The sequence below is a fragment of the Arctopsyche grandis genome, chromosome 10 (assembly GCF_051622035.1).
Source record: "Arctopsyche grandis isolate Sample6627 chromosome 10, ASM5162203v2, whole genome shotgun sequence".
NCBI classification, from domain to species: Eukaryota; Metazoa; Arthropoda; class Insecta; order Trichoptera; family Hydropsychidae; genus Arctopsyche; species Arctopsyche grandis.
The window spans coordinates 6,236,139-6,257,370 of record NC_135364.1 but is presented as its reverse complement, the minus strand read 5'-3'; the positions used below and the strand labels follow the sequence as shown (position 1 = coordinate 6,257,370).

The window sequence follows — 21,232 nt, the reverse complement described above, 5'->3', positions numbered from 1 at the left end:
AATGTATTCATTATTATTTAGACTGTAAATATTACATAAGACTGTATGTAATATACGAATGTATGTACAGTCGCAGTCACATAAAACACTTGCAACACTTGTGATTTTACGATTTTAGGGTGATAAAAATATTATCCCTTTATGTGTTGGCTTTTGAACAGCTGCATCTTATAAATATGATTGTTTTCTAAGATTTAAGTTCGATTTCGTGTGAGTTTTCAAGGTGCAATGATCAAAATCGAATACAGACAAATTAGTATGAAAAAGCACACTCAATTTTCATTGAAAAACTAGGAATAAGAAAGGATATATACCAGATTAATTTTCCATTTAAAAGAGGGACTCAGAGGAGCTGGACTTGCATAAAAAAAATGCATTTTTATTTAGTGTTGCATTTTATGTGACTGCGGTTAATATATTCTATGGTCCATCTTTCACTCAATCATTCTTGAACTTTCTAAATCCGAAGTAACACACAGACATTCTGACTATTACAAATATAATTATAGTAATAACCAGAGATCGGCTTTGGACGGATGATTTTCAAATAAAAATAGATCGCTCCATTAGTGTTCGAAGCAAGAAAGTATGGTTTTTCTGTGAAATTAACACTAGTGCACCATTTTTCGCGCGAGAAGCCTAAAACTGGTTATAGCACACTCGAAAGTGAGACACAAGCATGTCTTCATGTCATTGTTAATTAGTAATATCTTATTGTTTATTACATTTTTTCAAGTATGGGAATCGCTGCTATCTATTACTGTCAAACCTACATATTTATATCAATACAAGGATTAAAATATCACTGAAAACACTACAGGGGATGATGTTTGCTAAGAAACGCGACGATACAGATTTCGCGTACCGGAGTATATCTAGCGTACCGCGTGCCTCTCTGTGTGTCTTTACCTTTACAGTACATACTTAATCAATTCGTCTGACTAAATGTTCCATTCATAGCCAGCAGTATGGCTCGATGGTTGCGTTTATATTTAGCACCGAGAGGTTTCCGGATTCAATCCAATGCTAATCTTTAATACTGGCCAGACTTAGGTATTTGCGAATCCAAGTCAATCGTTTCTTATCAGAGTTTGTCAATTTATCTGATTTCATTGTTGAAACGGTTCCTCCATCAAATTGGCACAAATCATCCTACCCGTTATATCACAAATATCTGAATTTGATTTACAACATGTAAAAACTTGTAAACAAGTCTAAATTCGTATATGTCTCTATGGATTAATTAATTAATTAATTAATTGTTAATTTCGTATTATTAAACCTCTCGATATACAGCGATTTATGTAATAAAAATGCTGCAATGTTTGTAATTAATTGACCAGGAAGGCCCATTGGGATCTATCTATTAGGCCTTCCTGATATATATCTATGTAAAATAAAATAAAATAAAATAACACTCAAGTCTTTCATCCTATAATTTAATTTAATGTGTTTATTCATCAGACTTGATCTAGCATCTTCTATTTACATATACCAAGCATGCATATTTCCATACGTATTTGTGTACACCTTCAAATTTTTCATTAATACATTAATACTCCCAAATCCTAGTGGAAACATGATTATACATATGTATATTATTTTTAAACCGGATATTTAAATCAATAGTTGATTGAAATATGCTCTTTCTGAGTATTTGATCTTGTATTGTAGATGAACGACTAAAAAAAAACCGGTAACAACCGGTCAGTTGACAGTCATCTTTTTATAAATAAATACAATCTGAAACGAACATGTATACAAAAAATGGTAATTTCCAAGTTCATACAAATCAAACCAATACACTATTAGGTTGTTACGTCATTATTAGTTAAAAATCGCATTAATAAAATTAATTATGTATATGTACATATGAAAATAAAGATATATATGTAATCATACATCAAAATCGTCTTCCTCGTGCGTTGATTTGCAAAGTAAGTATGCAAATTTTCAGATAGTTTGAATTATTTTTAACATTATCATTAAAATAAAACAGCTCTACGCTTTCAACAACACACGCGTAAGAATTTTTAATCAGCTGTAAATCTATAAAGTGACACTTTGACATTTACATGTATAGACCAAAGCATCCAACCACGCAACATATCTTTTTACAAGGCTTTTATATATTTCACTTCGCTAATGATTCAGGCGAAATTCCTTCATTCTTCCGATCGCCATTTTGCGCAGTTTGGTCAACGATTGATATTTAAATCAATTCCGCCAATACTATGGTGAAAAATTGATACGTTTAAAAAATGCTAAAATTTTGACCATCTTGACGTCTAATGGTAAGTTATGTAGGATGTATAATTATTATTTAATATAAACGATTATAATTGATGTATAATAATGTGAGTTATGTTGAACGGTTGGTACACGTGAGTGCTATAGTGTTAAGAGTTGGTACCGCAACTGCCGGGCCGATGCGGGTGAACGCTGATTGGTCGAGGTGTCAGCGGGCCGAGTCAATGTATCATGCTCGATACGAGATGAAGTGTATTCTTATATTGAACAATAATCGTACAAGTTTGAACTAAGATCGCCTTTAATTGTCTCTCTCCTGCAACCCCCCTATACCCAGGACTTCCTACAGTTATGTATTTCCTTTCCACCACCCTCTCGCTTTGTCCGATTTTAATTGTTTAAACGCCTACAAGTTTTTCCTTTTCACACTATCTTACATATAAAACACTAAAGTTTGTTCGTATGTATGTATGTAATCAATAGTCGACAAGCCCTAGGGCTTTGCCCCCTAGGGGGTGCAGACGCTGAGGGCGGAGCCCAAGGGGGCACTGACCCCGGGGGTGTACATACATATTTTTTATAAGAGACTTACTATATATGTTTGTTTGTTCGTGGCAGTCAATTTAATAAAAAAACAAATAAATTTATATAAAATAAAACTATTCAAATAAATTTAATAAAATGTTTACTATTAGATTAGTCATGTTTAAGCGGTTTATATTACAAATACCGAGCGAGGCCGGGTAAAAAAGCTAGTATCTTATAAAATTTGCATTATAGGTTCTCATTATCTCTCATATATGCAGTGGCGGACTGGGACTGAAATTAGTGCATGCCAGGAGTCAAAGGGGGCCCACCCAGGGCTAAAAAAATTTGTCCCCCCCCCCCCCATATAACAAAATTTTCTTCTTTCCACCACGCTAAAAATCAAGGGTAAAAAAAAATTTTTCAAAAATGGGAATAAACAAATTTAAGTACAAGAAAAATGGCAAAAGCAAAATAGATCCATAAATTACATTGTATATTTCTTTTTAAGCCTTGTCCTAGGTAAATAGAATGCATCATAAAAGAATGCGGCTTTTACTTTCGGTAGAAAACAATCAGGGACGTCATTTCAGCTTTTTCTTGGGGGGCGCAGGCAAAGATTGGTCAAATTGAATTTTTTTTCAAAAAATCTTTTTTATATCGGAATAAAAATGGAAAATATTCTTTGCATACACCTTATTGAGTTATAAAATATGAAAAAAATAAGCTTATTTTTGATAGAATAATTACATATAAAAAAATATTATGTAAAAAGTGAAAAAAGCGCCGCAGGTGAAAATTTTTTTCTAAAAATCTTCACATGGTCAACAAAAATCGACCATCAAACTGAGTCACTAAAACACTATCAACCCTTAGCCCTTAACCCTTTGGGTTAACTTAATTTCCACTGACTGTCTTTTCACTTTATCTATGTACATACATACATACATATGTACGTAATAACAATAGATAAAGTTTTGTGATCATGCGAAAATCGGGATTTTGGGGAGGGGGCCCCTATCCTATATTTCTATATACATGGATGTGTCTAAATTACGAATAGATTTTATATTCGGAAACTGTTTAAAATTGTGTATTTAAATCTTACTATATCGTCGAAGTATAATCAAATGTTATTTTGAAAGTATGAAGTAAATTTAAATCGCTGGTTGATGATGAATCGTCCTATCAAAATTGTTTTAAGTAATTCAGTTTATATTATTCACGGAAATTTGTTTATTTCCATTTTTATTTCAGTAGGTAGTTGTTACATAGGTATTGGTATATACATAATATTGAGGTTAGAAATGGGCCCAGCAAAAGGGCCCACGCAAATGTTGAAACTTACATTTCGAGCCTAATAAAAAAAGTTAACCGATCCTTGGGCTGTTAAAGCAGGTATTAGTTGTTTGTGTATATCGTAAGAAATTTGTTTTGTTGAAATACCCAAACTTTAGGTCCCAAAGTGCAATATCCTATAAATTTTTACACGCGTGAAATAGTTAAAAAGTTATTTAATTTTACTGAGGGCCCATATTTTCTAACAGATAGTGGGGCCCACATGCCATCGGGCATGTTCGCTTGTATGGCCAGTCCGCCACTGCATATATGTATATAGTATTAACTTCACTCGTAAATTATTTCATATTATCATGACAGGTCACTCTAAGTCAACAGTTTATACAATGTAAGTATTGTATGTATATATGGATATTGATTACAAACCGCAATCAAATGTTTTGCTTGAAACAATCAAGACCAGATGAATTTGCAAGAACGGTCAGAAAAATTACGTTCAAAATCTTGATTTTTAGTGGTCAGTAGCCTTATATGTTTGACTTTCGGTCAGATTTTAATTGATTAAACGCCTACAGTTTTATATTTTAACACTATTATATATAAAATATCGCTATTCTGTATGTGTCTCTTTGTATCCGTGTGGCTGTCTGTCTGAGATAACTCTCGGCGTACTATAATAGTAGTTTCGATTCAACATACATATGTATATATGTACGTCACAGCTAAACCTCTGCCAAAACGTATATACGAATACAATAAGAAAAGAAAAAAACTTCTATATATACTCTTTGTTACCAATATTTCCGCTTGGCAGAGAATTAACCGCCATCTATTAAAAATGTATTTGATTAATTAATGTTTCTATCGATGTTTTATACTGTGTTTATCTAGGTAGGTAGGTAGCATTTACCATTTTTTTTCATATTAAATATAAAAATTAAATTAAATATAAACATTAAATTATTTATTTTATTTTATTTTATTAATTGAAAAATCAACAGACAGGATGTACATAGATATGTATAAAAAAACAAATAGTAAATAAATAATATATGTAACATCCGAGTCCAATAATAGATTTTTACAAAAATGAAAAAGATAAATATAAGGAAAACAAATTAAAAAGTAAATAATAAAGGCATGACAAAATATGTAGAACATTGCATAATTAAACTATAGTATTAAAATATTTGGAAAAGGTTATAAAATAGAATATAAGAAGAAATTGAAATTTACAAATATAAAACAAATGAAAAAGGTAAATACAAAATAAACAAATGAAAAGGAAAAGAATGAAATCTATAATATGATTAAATAGCACATTACATAACTAAACTAAAGTATAAAAATATTGCAAATATTGGAAAAATAGAATAGGAGAAGAAATGAATCAATCGGTCAAGATTCTCTTGATGTTAGACCTGAATTGATGTAGGGAAATACCAAATAGATCAACCTCATTCAGCTCTCCGTTAAACATACGATAAACGCGCTGCAAAAAAAAATATTTTTGGGATTGGTATTGAAAGGATCAAGTGAAAAGAGTGCAAAGCGTCTAGAGTAAATATATAAATCAAAATTCCATTCATAAATCACAATCAATCATGAAAAGAATGATGAGCGCAGACTACCAGATAAATAGGTTAGAGTAATATCCGACAATTTACGCTCACAAGGTGGAAAATATCACATTCAGTCTCGGCAGCAACGATTTCATTAAGAAGTCGAATAGCTCTTGGAATAGGAGCCATTCGAAAAAGAACTGTGCGAGCAGGAGGTACAGCCATCAAATGATGATGTCTACCACGCACATAGTCCCAACTGCTCCAGCAACAACGGGCATGACATATTACCACGTAGTAGCTGGTGAACGAAAGGAATTAATGAGAAATTTCCCCGAAGTTCAAGGGAATTATACCCAAGCATGCCCAAAAGTATAAAAGTATAGCCAGCAGCATAGCTCGGACGTTAAGCTTCTGCTTACCGTCAAGAAGGTGCCGGGTTCTATCCCTGAATGAAAATGAATTTTTCAGAGTATGCTGTTGGTCAGACCTGGATTTGTGACTCCAGGTTGATCGTTTCCTATCAGAGTTTGCCAATTTTCTCTGATTTCATTGTTGAAACGGTTCCCGGAAAAAAAATTGGCTAAAAATCCTTCCTACCTACTATGTCACCACTATTTGAAAAATTTGATTGATGTACAATAAAAATTTATGTACAATTCATAGATGTCTCGTTAATTTGCGAGTTTTTTCAGTGTCTCGCAATTCAACGACTTATAATAAAAATGCTGTATTTGTATTTGTAATTGGCCAGGAGGCGCATTGGGATTTACCTGTAAGGCCTTCCTGGTATATATGTAAAATAAAATAAAAATAAAATAAAAATGTCATCGGGAACAACACTAGTATCTTATGTATAATTACGGCTGATTCAAGTAAGAACAGCATCTTGTAAAAGGATCAGAGCAAGGCATCATCACTCGGCAAGATGATTCGGAAGGGTGTTGATCAGGTTCAAGGCCACTTGTAAGAAGTGGGTGAGTATGCCAGTTACGTTTGGCTACAACGATCGATGTTGCAGTGCAGTGAATGCAATTGCATCATTTTACGCAACAGCAGTCAGCATTGGCGTACCAGTGTGTTCCGGTCCACTCTACGTGTAGCTGGCTACTTACAGCCACTCATTTACTGGGTCAAACGGTAGCGAAAGTGACCAGAACGGTTGTTGGACCATCGGATGACTGGGACGGTGAACTTGGCTGTTGAAAAGTCCCTGCATCCGATCTCAACACAAAAAGATAACGATCGAAAAACTGTTCGAAGTGATGTAAGTTCGGTTTCCAAAATAAAAAAAAAGTGAAACTGGTCGGCATATTATGCAAGACGCTGACTTTTACTTGGAAAAAGTTGCCAAAAGCAGTTGTGCGGTTGTAAAAAAAGCAAGAGGAGTTATGTTGAATTGAAACGTTGATTAAGCCCAAACACAAACCTCAATATAACTCGTTATGATAAAAAGCGAACTTGCATTATTTGAACAATAAATGAATCCTATGTGTTTGTATTGATTTTGAAATTATGAACGGTCTTTTTTAATGGAGATAATAAATGATTTTTTTATTCATAATATTTTATACAATTATTTACCTTATATCATATATTTTTTTACAAACCTCCTTTACATTTCACTTACGATTATTATGATTAAAGCCCGGACCCAGAAGGTGCCGCGTATTGTTCAAATGTTGTAAATGCATTGTTAAAGGTTTGCCGAACCTTTTTATTTACAAAGGATTTACAACAATGGAACAATGAGTGGCACCTTGGCTATCCTACCTCTAATTATGATCATTAATTTAAATTTTAATTTGCCATAACAATAAATTTTTAATTTTTTTAACTTCTTTCGGTATACATATTTTTACACTTAATTTATTTTATTATTATATTATTCTTAGAATATAATATTATTACATTTTTAAGAAAAAAGTATTGAATATTTTATGAGTAGGTTTCGCGTGTTTTTCGTTCGTTCTGTCGTTTTAGATTTTTTTAGTTTTTCGATATTGTTTGTATTTATTTATCTAAATCAGTTTTTTTCTCAAAAAAAAAAATATTATATTACATTTACATAAAATATATCTATTCATTTTAAAGAAACATTTAAATGTTTTATTACATGATTCATTTTACATGTTTCTGAAAAAAATCGATTTGTGCTTTTATTTTTAAATAACTGTGAAATACGATATTATATAATATTTAATTTTTATCTTGTTTCATTTTCTTATTTTAAAAAAATGTACGTTCTGGTAAAAATTTTATTGATTAACAAAATAGGAAATGAAATTTAAAGAAATCAAAATTTTCAGTTGCACATACAATTAAAAGAAATACCGAGAATATCTTTTTAGAAAATTTGTAGTTATATTATTTTATAATTTTACAAGTTTCGAAAAAAATCAGCCTTCCGCGGCTGAATATCAGATACATATTATATAAACATATATATTTTTTTAATCTTATTTCTATTTTTCCTAAACACAAGAATTGTACATACTGAAATCAATTATCCCACTGGTAAGTCGCAAGTATAGTAGATGGTGATTATCAAAAGACGGAGGGTGATTAGGCAATGGTAAATAATAATACACATTACAACAGAGCTGAAAGAAAGAAAGGAAAATAAACAACTTAAGTAAGCAAAAGCAAAACCATATTTCCCTAATCACTCTCCGTCCTTTAGTGAATACTGATTAGCGGTAAGGATGCTCCCATAAAATAAAAATAGACCTTTCCATTGTCCGAGAAAGCAGTAGAGCAAAAAAAAATGGTTGACAATAGTAATTAACAACAGTGAACCAATTTTTTTAGCTGTTGAGCATCATGTCTGCTGGTTTCTGCTGATTAGTAGAGACCGGAGTCACTTTGCGCCGTTCATTGTACGCCGTACATTGTTAATTTTTATGGTGAACCTTTTTTTTTGCTCTCTAGCTTTGTACTACAAAGCTAGAGAGCAAATGAACGGCGCAAAGTTGGTCCGCTCTTTCATGATTAGGACACTATCCTTTTGGGGCGGGACAAGTTACGAATCGTATTGGTAACACATTATGCTAATAAATAATATCTAAAAGCCAGTGGAAATATAATAAACAACGTTCTCTTCTTCCACTATCAACCTAAGCATGTCTTTGGCACGTGCAATTTTTTTTAATTAATCAGATGGAGAATTTAGATTCTCGCGGTTCATAGAAAATATGCAACACTAATATTACATCTCATAATTACAATTAATATATCGTTCCCTTCTTGTTTAAAAAATAATTCAAATTTTATAAATTACTAGCTGACTATTACTACACAATGGCGCTTTAAACTTTCGCGTTGGTAAAATCGTATTTACGAATATTATTATTAAGAGGTTTTTCCCGTTTTTTTTCACAGTTATCTTCCTGGACATGCATACAACAAATCCTGAAAGTTCCATCGTAATCGGTTGAGTGGTTTAGGAGCCTATACGTGACAGACAGACAGACAAATAGACATTCAATTTTACAGAAAATAATTCTGTGAAAAATATAAAGTTCGGCTCGCGAAACACCACGGCTCCCACGTTTATCACGGCTTATACATAGTATTACTAGAAAATAGACCAAACGTTTTATTTAAATGTATTATTGTATTTATCGATTATAATTTTGTTTTTGTTCAAATTTTTATCAAAATGGTCTTGAGATTTAAAAAAAAAAAGATTCTCCGAAGCCAACAGCAATATATCTCTCGATTTGACATACATATAAATGCTTATTTCTGTCAAGTTTTTTTATTTGTAATTTAGTTGCCAGTTTGCAACAACTTTGAAAACAGTTGTCAGTGACTTTTTAGCAACAAATTGACATTGAAAAAACTGATATAAAATATTACCCTCGTTTACTTATCATGTAGATATGTATATATAATACGACCCACAAACGTACACATAAAGACAAAACGTCAAAATAGAAATCACAATTTCATCATATCGACACCACTATTCCTTATTGAACACGTTGACACGTGAAACCTGACATTTAATATTGCCAATGAGTCAATGAGGAAGTACATATATAATAAGACATTTCGAAAATAGCATATAAAATTCCAACAAAATAATTTGATTTAATATACCATATTTTGCCTTTAAATACTGAAGTTGAGCATTATTATTACCTATATACATATAGTTATTATTACCTATGTACGTACACACAGTTAAAACTAAAACAAATAGTGAAAAACGACCGAGGAGTTCACCGACACGCGAAAACAAACATAAAATGAGACAAAATACCGTGCAAAACATTTCGTCAACCTTGATTCGAAAATGTATGCATCACATTAAATCGGAATTGATTTATATAACAAAATTAGCAAAATACCAATGCAACCCTGAACTTTCGTGAGCATGCATAATTTTTGCAAAGAACGTGTTAGTTTTTCTACGAGCCAAGTTTTCGCAATACAAGAAACTACATACACATCAAAAAATCCCATAAATTCGATTATAGCTATTCATAGAATATTAGCAATGCTATTATGTATACTAGACGCAGATCAGTAGTGCCGATGATGCAGATCGGAGCCAATCTTGTCATGAAAGGATATTGCTTCAGCCAGTTGGACAAGTGCTCACTTTCGATGTTGCAAAACCGTCATCAGAACCGTTGAGAAGGCACGTTACTGATCAACCAGTATGAATTTGCCCAATCGGTACTTATGCGTACAACTACTTATGCATATTTAAAAATATGCAGAAAATACTGTACATATTTATGAATATTCGTGATTGTGACACGTTTATTCAATTCGCTAACCCTTTGAAGTCAAACGGTTTCCGTTGGACGAGTCTACACAGGTCGAGAGTCCAACAGAAATCACCGTTTAATTCTTCTGAATTTCAAAGCAAGCTTGAAGTATTTTAATATACTCAAGCTTTTAATACAAGCTTGACGTATTTTAATAATTTGTCGATAAAAATGTTGTATAAGATTTGTAATATTTTTATTGTGACTCATCCAAAAAAAAATTAAACATTCGCTAGTAGTCAAGTAACTAATGCAGTTTGAAAGATAATGCACTATGTCAACAACCTTTTGAGTAAACGGTGTTTCCAATTTGAGATCAATTCTATTACTTATACATATATTAATGGCTTCAGTAAACAATGTCCATTATTGCTAAATCAAACTTTCGGCGTTTGACCGCGAACCTCAAAATTTACGGAAGTGAAACAATTTAATCGATTATATTGTTACGTACACCGCCGAGTAAGTGCAATCGGATTAGGCCGAGTAGTATCCCAGAGACTGCGTGGCCGTTATAATTGGTTTCAAGGATTATCTCCAGATTAAGTGCAACTAGGCTAAACAATGGCCACTGAATTGGCCAGTATTGGTCCCTTCTCAGAAGTGACCGATAGCGTGGGAATTAGTGTCGTGGGAATACGTATCCGGGAACATGCTTAAACAATAGGGAAGTAACCGGACGTAGAATATGCCCTGAGCGACCTATCCGTTATAAGGCGGTACTTAGGCGATATCAAGACATTCTGGACGGAGCACTGGCGGTGTGTGTATCTCCTTAGTCACCAATAAATGCTGTGAAACGACTTTGGCGTTTTACTTGGATCCTCCACCCACCCCTACGCAACAATATTATTTAAATGCATTGACAGATGCGGAATTCTTCATAATATTATTCAAATGGTAAATATTCATATGTATGTAAAGAAAAATGAACAAATATAAACTTCTGTTTTATCATTGAAATCAAAAATCTTCTGACAACTACATGTTCATGTAATCATGATTCGTAATGATTGGATACTTCCACATTATTATCTCAATGACAATAGTCCGTCTATTATATAATATTAACTCTACATACATATATATAAAATGCATTTTTATATGAATATAATATAATATTAGCACTATATAAGATTCATTCTGAAATGATTTGTGGTACTGTTTAAATATTCTCATTTGTAAAAACTGAATATTTTTATGAACCACAATAAACTAATCGATTAAAATAAATGAAAATATTCGTTGGTTAGATTGTGCTTACGAAAATATAAAACCATAAAAAGATTGAGCTTGCAACACAGTCTTTAAAATCTAGTCATTTATCAAATAAAGTAAAAATGACGGCTATTTCAAAATGGCTTGCACACTTTCTGAGAGCACATTTAATACAAATTATTTTAATTAAAAATAATTTTGTTCAGAAACGGTTAATACGATTGTACTGATTGTATCAGACATACAGTCCTATTTAGAACTAGATGATTGCCAATTTAGCTGTGTGATTGGTTGATGCCAAACTTTAACAAGCCGTAATAGAATTGAAAGTGACAGCATTTACTTCAGAATCAGTGAGATTCGAATCTGAATTATTTATTTCATTGTTTCAGTTTCTCAATTGAGCTACATATGTACATATCGCAAGAGTAATTATAATTCTATTCAGAATTGCACGGTGATGATAATCTCATGATTTTTTTTCACATACTTTGTAGACAGAATTAAAATTAGCTAAAAAGCATAAAAATAGTTGGAGAATTTATTAATTAAATTTGAATAACAGGAAAATTCATGAAAATACAAAAAAAAAAACAATTTAAAATATGCAGATAGCGTTAAAATACAATGTTTTTATTTATTTGTCATATTTTTTATATAAAATATAATACTAATGTTTAATCAGAGCCTCTTTTGAGTTTAAAATCGTTATTAAAATATATTACAATTGATAAATTGTATGATTTCAATTTAATTTCCAATACTAAATATCAAATTTTAAAATTTAATCATATATTATACCAAAAAACTAATTTAATATACATATATTCTATGTACATTAACAATGAACTTGTAGGAGCTCTAGGACATGGTCAAATTTGGGTCACCATCCTGCGAGTTGGGACCAATTTGATCATGTTGGTGGCTACTACTTTACTTTCTTCCCGCCCGTCATATTTCACAGCGTGTTTACAACAACACCGTCATTTAATTCCTTTTGCCACCATAAACTATTTATACTTGTACAATTGTAAAGTGACTTAACTGAATGGAAATAGAGTTGATCTTTTTTATAGTATTCCTATCCTAGATTGAAATTTCGTTCGTATATGACAAACAGTCTCTCTTTTATATTTTATCTCTTAAACCCGACCTTCGATATACAATCGCTCTGATTCGACATTACACTGTATGTATGTACATTGGTCCTTCGATTTAAATATATTACAAACGCAATAAGCTATCGACCCATTAGCCCCGATTTGGCAATAATGCTTCGGACGGGCCTATAAATTATGCATATACATTTTTTGCGAGCTATTCTCAAAATGTTTCACCACGGCCGGGTCAGCCAATTCTAAAAAAACAGTGTTTGGACATTTGATAATTTGATATTGGGAATAAGGTCGAAACTTTTTTTATACGTGCACATTTAACGCACAATGCTATTCATTTATATTACACGGTATTGATATCTCATCGTGTTTAGACGAATGCAGCTTGTCATGGCCGATTGTATATTTTGAGAATACAGTGTACATTTTCGTTTGCAATAGTGAAGGCCTTGGATGTGACGGTTTTTGAGTTGTGTTGGTATTTTGAAATGAATTGAATATTGGAAAGCTTACAGATACTCGTTGAACAAAGCTGTGTCTGAACTTGGAAATACAGATGAATTTGTATTTTGCATTTCGATTAATCGACCAATTTAAAATGCTGCGTTAGCCGCAAATATTATTATTTATTATTTTTTTTTATAATTATCAACTACTTATTATAAGTACATATGTATACGAGTTATGAAAAATTATAGAGAATCGTTGATGCTACATATGTACATATGTATGTATATGTACATAGAACCAGCAGAATATACTAGTGGTTAGCATATAATGCTTTGAACAGAGTGGTCACTGGTTCAAATCCCACTGGTTTCTGCTGGCCAGACCTTGTATTTGTGACTCCAGATTGATCGTTTCCAATCAGAGTTTGCCAATTTATCTGATTTTCATTGAAACGGTTCCAATAAGTTGGCAGCCTTACCCATTTTCTTGCTAAATCTCGAGTATTCAGCAATCTCGAATTTAGCTAAATTGTATAAACATGCTGCAAATTTACAAATTTGACCATAAATGTCTCTGTGGATGTGAATTGATATATATTTACTGAATTTCGCTGAATTGTTTAAAATGTTGCAAACGTACGAATTTCACCATAGATATCTCTGTGGATATTAATTGATATGTATTTATGTACTTTGTATAATAACTAATAATATTTGAATCAAATTAACAGTGTTTCTGGCCAGAAAGATGCGTTGGGGCTACCTGTTAGGCCTTCCTGGTATAAATTAAAGTTAAAATAAATAAATAAATACACATTCAAAGTATGTAGGTGGTGTGAGTAAAGCTTATTACCTTCTTTAGCTTACGCTAAAGATAATTAGTTGAGTTTCCTCAATATCAATATGAGGTTTGACCTTTTTGTCTTCCTACCTATTCAGAGCAAGTCATTTACTATCCACTGCTGGATGAAAGCCTCTTCAACACCCTTAGGGCGAAAACACACTGAGTGGTATGGGTAGGCTTGTCAGGCGTCCCGATTAATTGGGATTGTCACCAGTTTTAAGTCTCGTGTCCCGGTGTCCCGAACAAACCTCTCGGGACGCCCAAATGTCCCGGTTTACTACTTTTTAAATTCCTGCAGAAGTTTTTAGCTCAGAATTAACATAAACTATAAACGGATAGTCGATGTCGGGACCAGACAGTCTGGTAAAAACTGCAGCAATATTCAACAATGAACTATTTGTCTCCGTCTTATACTTTCTGGAGAATTATGTGTAGAAGGGAGACAAAAAATGTGTATCAGGCATCAATCAATCTATCTTGGATCGATAACTTTCTCACACTCTTGATGAATCAATCTTCCGCATCTGCGTGTGATTGATTCATCACACGCAGACGCGGAATAGACACCGTCAGAACACAAAGATTAAAATATTTCTGTGATTTTGCTAATATTGAATATAAAAATCTACTCTCACATTCAAAAACTAGGTGGCTATCACTATTACCTGCAATAGAACGCACTCTAAAGCTATTTGAGGCTTATTTTAGCTGAAGAAAAAGCACCAAAAACCTTATTAGATTTTTTTCACTAATCCTCTCAGTGAAGTCTCTTTGGTTTCTTCATTGTAATTGTAGCACTTTTCATTTACATATGTATATTAAAAATCGGTCTCTGTGACGAGCCAGAATGTTAAATTACAGAAAACACAAATATCGGAAGGCAAAGATCGAAAATCGAAAGATCTTAAGTCGAAATATCAAAAAAAAGAGTGCATGGTAAACGGTACATACTCATGTACATACTCACTTAATTTGCGCGAGCAGGGTACAACAGGAACAAGAGTAACAGGCTTTTCCTCCCGTATTAATGTGCGCGCGCAGAATACGGGAGGAAAAGCCTGTTCCTCTTGTTCCTGTTGTACCCTGCTCGCGCAAATTAAGTGAGTATGTACCGTTTACCATGCACCCTTTATTTTCATCTTTCGACTTAATCTTTCGATTTTCTAATCTTTCGATTTTCTATATTTGTCTTCCGATATTTTTGTTTTCTGTAATTTAACATTCTGGCTCGTCACGTAGACCCATTAAAAATAGAAGAGAAAAAAAAAACTACAGATATTTTCTAAATATTATTACTTCGATTGCAAATATATCTAGAGAAAAGTCAAAGAACTGATTTTTTTTTTGTGGGGGGGGTGTCCCGGTTTGATTTGCATGAAATCTGACAACCCTAGGTATGGGTCGCCACGTCCCTGGTTTGTTAACAGTGGGTGTTCCATGATCGTAAACAGTGGATGTTCCCCAAACCGAATTGGGGTGTAATTGCACGTGCATAATGCATATGTTTGAGGGGTCACTCGTGTATACATACATATCCATATGCAACCGACAAGTTTCTTCCACATTTCTTCAAATATGGGATTCACCGTTATCGATCACTGTCAAGCAAGGGTAAATACAAGGATAAAATATCACCGAAAAAAATCCAGGGGGTGAATTTTGGGACTGTGTGCCATGTATATAGACTAGAGGTGCTGCGTTTTTTGGCACGTTTAAAAGTATCTAAAAAAACACGTATCACGTACCACTCAGTGTATTTTCGCCCTTACACTCGACTCTGTTTTGCGCAACTCCCATCCATCTAACCCTACACACTATCCTAATTTCGTTTATCCATCTTCCTTTCAGTCTTACTTTTACCTTTTTACATTCTCTTGGGTACCATTCTAGCACTTTCTTTGTCCACCTTTCGTCCATTTTTCTAGCTACGTGACTCGCTATTTCAATTTTTTACTCCCTCCACTATGTCCACTACTCTTGTCATAAGATAATTCCTAAAAATATAAAAAATTCACTCTCAAATATTCTAAATCAATGCACGGACTTATTTCTTGACCTTGTACGTGCATACTAGCGCAACGGGACACGACATGACATTATATGAGAAGGTGCTCTAATAATTCCAAGGGACTAACTGCTACCGAATCTGTTATCAATGACGTTTCTTCCCTTCCTCTCATGAGGGCAAAAACACACAGAGAGGAATGTAGCACATGGTTTATTAGAAACATTTAAACATGCGAAATAATGTGGCATGCCTTGCACATATTCAAGGCACGCCTAACACACACCGTCCCAAAATCACCAATACAATTTTATCTTTGTATTTATCGATAACGGTGTATCGCATATTTGAATAAATGTAGGAGAGCCCCCACAGTGGGGAGCCAAGCACACGACGTGCCGCTCTTCCCTGTGTGATTTCGCCCATAGGCGGCCAGGATGCTTTAACCCACACAAAATGGTTCACTATTGTCAATTACTAGACACCGGATAGACACAGTGCTTTTTCCAGGAATCGGGGCAGTTTAGCTCTATTTACAAAGCTTGAGTCCAAAAAAAAAGCGTTCGGCGAACCTTTAACAATGCAATGAAAAATACACAGCACCCTCTGGGTCCGTTTTTTTTCAAGACGGCACCTTGGTTATCCGGCCTTTGACAATTACTATTGTCATATAAAGAAAGAGAGCAAAAAAAAGGTTGACAATAGTAAACCATTTTTGTGGGCTAAAGCATCCTGGCCACTTAAGTCTTCTTAAGACAATGTCATATCTTGAATATATGTACATATGCACATGTATGTAAATCACTCAATTAAAACCGATCTAAGAATGGCAACTCGGCAAGTTACATACATATATACATTATTAATTTAAAATTAAATTTTGACAGAAAATTTTATTCAACAAAACAAATATTTATATACAGTTTTAAATACAAACTTCCATAAAAAAAACTATCGCTTTAAAATTGATAAAATTCCGTCAATTGAATTAATTAAATATGATAGTAATGAATCCAAAGTGTATCAACGAGCATGATAACAGGCATTGACTGATTAGCTCGCGTATTATCTAAAAAAAGTTTTGTGTCACGTTCATGTAAACACTGAAAGGAACTACTACACTAGTTTGGCAAACTCACCAGCCCACGGTCCATACTTTTTGACGAGGCTCAACTCCTCTCCAGGTTGAAAGTATGGCTTCAGATGAGCCCTGGTCAGCTGTGCCAAAGACCAGAAAGTGTCCACAATCTTGTAAACCAGAGCCAACACCCCAATGAGGCACAGCACAGCCACCACCAACCAGAACAAAAACATATTGCCGACACCTAACTAGACCCAGTCAGTTTGGAAGACTACACTATGTCACTAACAACATTATGGTATTGGGTAACAGCGAACGCGATACGACCACTTCGACGGTCGTCACTACAGTGCCGACTGCTACTACTGTACTGTCCATTTGTCGTAACAACACTTTCACTCTTTGCCGGACGGTCGACTGGCTCCTCTCGAGGACGATACCTCTTATCAGCGAGACAGAAGTTTTTGTTGTTTTAGCGGCAGTACTCAAATGAGCCAAATTGATTTTTATTTATTTATTTATTATCATTTAGATCATTCTCCAACCCCTTGTCTTCTCGCTTGCTTTTTAACTCACTTGTTAGAAGTAAGCTTGAGTATAATGCAATTGTGTGGAATCCGCATGAAGCAAACTACTCTCTTATTATAGAAAAAGTGCAAAAAGCATTTCTTCGTTTTCTTTATAAGAAAGAGTATGGGTACTACCCATATCTCTATCCTACTCCTTTCCTTTTGGGCATGCTTGGGTATAATTCCCTTGAACTTCGGAGAAACTTCTCGTTAATTCGTTTCGTTCTCCAGCTATTGCGTGGTAATACGTCATGCAACAACGGTGCTGGAACAGTTGGGACTTTATGTCCCTAATAATTATGTGCGTGGAAGACATCATCATTTGATGGTTGTACCTGCTGCTCGCACAGTTCTTTTTCGAATGGCTCCTATTCCAAGAGCTATTCGACTTCTCAATGAAATCGTTGCTGCTGTCCCTGAATGTGATATTTTCCACCTTGGGGAGCGTAGATTATCGGATATTATTTTAAAATATTTATCTGGTAACCTGCGCTCATCATTACTTTCTTAATTTGAATGTGATGAATGAGTGGAATCTTAATCTACTCTCTTCCATTTGGGCCTCGCTGTGATTTTATTTTTATTTATATTTTGTTTTATTTTATTTTACTTTTTCTTTCTCCTTTGTATATTTTTATATACTATTTTAATTTTGTTCAGTGTAAACAAAGAATGGGATTTATGGATTTTATTTTTAATTTTTACACTTTTGTTATTTTTTTTCTCTCTGAATGATGTATTATTTTCCTTTTGTTACTTTTTTTTATTATTTTATTTTACCATGTTTTCTGCTTTTGCTTTTTTCCTTTATTTACAGTTTACTTGTTTTTATATCATGTTTTTATATCTTTTTCAAATGTAGGCCATTGTGGCGCATTAGGTTCTTCCTGTAATGCCACAATGGTCCAAAACTATTAAATAAATAAATAAATTATTATTATTAAATAGCAAATTGCTATTGAATTATTTCTCAATTTGACAACTAACAATAATTTTAAACTAAAACTAACAACTATAATATAACATATTTAACAAAATTAACAAAATTCTAATTAGAAATCCTAAAATAATATAATATAATTCCAAACTTAGCATTTTATTAAATTTAAGAAAGCACTAATGTTACTAGCATCTCTAATGCTCTCAGGAAGGGTATTGTATATTTGAACACCTCTATGGAAAACATCTCCTGCAGTTTTTACTTTTTTAAATCTACCTATAACACTGTTCGACAAATGACGACTTTTAAAATGTTTCAGAGACGGGATATGACTTTTCTTATAGATCTATGCCTAGTGAACACGAATCTGGTAATAAAAAGTGTTGATTGGCTCGAGATTCGGAGATATGTGTTTTTTAAATCGCGCGATTTTTCTATATCTTGGTGTTGTTCGGTCGATTTCTCAAAATCTGTTAATTTTCTGTTCAAAATGAATATTGGAATCTAGAGTCGAGTATTTTATCTTTTATTTGTATTACTTCGTATTCTATACTCCCTTCCTCAATTATGGCACTAGAGAATTTATTTTTTAATATGCTATGGATATCCACCATAGGCATTTTTCTGTGGTTTTATTTTTATCTCTATGGATTAATTTTTAATTAATTAATTGTTAATTTCTTATTATTAAACCTCTCGATATACAGCGATTTATGTAATAAAAATTCTGCAATGTTTGTAATTAATTGTCTAGGAAGGCGCATTGGGGTCTACCTGTTAGGCCTTCCTGGTATATATCTATGTAAAATAAAATAAAATAACACTTAAGTCTTTCATCCTATAAGTTAATTTAATGTGTTTACTCATTAGATTTTATCTATTAAAAGGGCTGGACACCAGCGCCTTGTCCATACAAACTTATTACACTTTTCCCTTCCTCAATTATGGCACTAGAGAACTTATTTTTTAATGTGCTATGGATATTCACCATAGGCATGTTTCTGTGGTTTTATTTTTTTGATTAGTTATTTTTTATATGAGCTAGGAGCCGCCAAGCATCTATAAAATCGGCTCTTTTTTTACACCCACGAAAAGAGTCCAGCGTGCTTATTTAACGGTTGATTTAAAAAAAAATACGAGCACAAAAACATAGAAAATATTTTTCTCATATCGATGATGAATTTTTTATTTAAATTGGTCCAGTTTCGGATGAGAAAACTGGAGAATACGAAACCTCCCTTTTTTCCGATTTAAAATAGGTATTATCTGGTCGAAGCGCAACTATCGCATTCACTCAATATATATTTTGATGATATATGTATATTGTCGCATTCACTATATAGATTCACTTAATATATGTACATATATATATATATATATCGAAGAAAGGAACGGCAAAAAAAATAAGGTTCCGGGTATACAGCCCTCTTAATGCCCTTAATGCACGCATATACATACTTACATGTATGTTTACTTGAGGTGTACGTGCATTCGCACGGCACATTTCAGGTATTAATTCCTAACGCATGCGCGCTTTATGTGTTCATGCGTTGTTGTTTATTTTGTACTTGGTTATGTACAGTGTGGTTTTTTTTTATTAGAACAGTGATGTGCCGTTGTTCTTGTGCGATATTCATGAACAACCGTCTCGTTCTCCGACGAAAGAGTCTCTTAAGGTCTGACCGCACTATTGCGTCTGCGACACGAACGGCAGCGTGCGGCCAAATATTGTTTGTATGAAATTGTATGAGATATAACACACTACGTCGCGTCACGCGTAGTGTGTTATATCCAGTGGCGGCTCGTGGATAAGATATCTGGGGGTGCTGCGGTTGAACAAAAATAAAAAAAAATGTTTATTTAGATTACGTTTTGCTATTAACATCAAAATTATTAAAATTAAACATTAAATGTATTTTTATTCCATTATAAAATTGATTCTTCTGTCTCTTTTCCTTGAAAAAAGGTCAACTACCTTTTCGTTAAATTTTTCATTATTCATAATCATTTTTTTTTTCAATTGACAACATAGACAAAGCCGTCAATCTTTCTTGAACCATTGTGTTTCTTATAGTTATTTATAGTTAGTTAGTTTTGGACCATTGTGGCATTACTTGTGGAAGAACCTAATGCGCCACAATGGTCTTTATATGTCTCTATTCTTTTTATTAACAAAAAACACCGTCAAAAAACACAGCTTGCAGAAATAAATTTTAACAACGTTAATAAATCATTAAAACTATCCAATTCAAAAAAGGTATTTCACCTTTTCGTTAATTTTTCATTGTTCATGATCATTTTTTTACTTCAATTGACAGCATAGGGAAAGCCGTCAATCTTTCCTGAACAATCAATCCGAGCTGTCAATCGTTTCTTATATATGTCTGTATTCTTTATATTGACAAAAAACACCGTTCTGGCTCAGCGGTAGTCATTGGAGTTGTGAACAGAATTTGAATTAGTTTTCTTATTTCCTAAAGAACTTTGCATAAATTGTTTGCAGAAATAAATTTAACTATGTTCATAAATCATTAAAGCTGTGCATTTCTTTCCTTGAGTAAAACACTTTTAATTCATTCTGAAGCTTTTCTTTG

At 33.1% G+C, this 21,232-nt stretch overlaps 1 protein-coding gene across 2 annotated transcripts in view; it reads right to left on the bottom strand.

The window, feature by feature from the left end:
• LOC143917865 (inactive hydroxysteroid dehydrogenase-like protein 1) overlaps positions 1-17,480 on the bottom strand; it is a 31,050-nt gene extending 13,570 nt beyond the window's left edge. For both annotated transcript variants that reach the window (XM_077439474.1, XM_077439475.1), the window contains exon 1: positions 17,188-17,480. In XM_077439474.1, the coding sequence (XP_077295600.1) occupies positions 17,188-17,362 (175 nt within the window). In that variant the 5' untranslated portion in view covers positions 17,363-17,480. The remainder of the gene's footprint in view (positions 1-17,187) is intronic.
• Between the last annotated feature and the right edge of the window lie 3,752 nt (positions 17,481-21,232).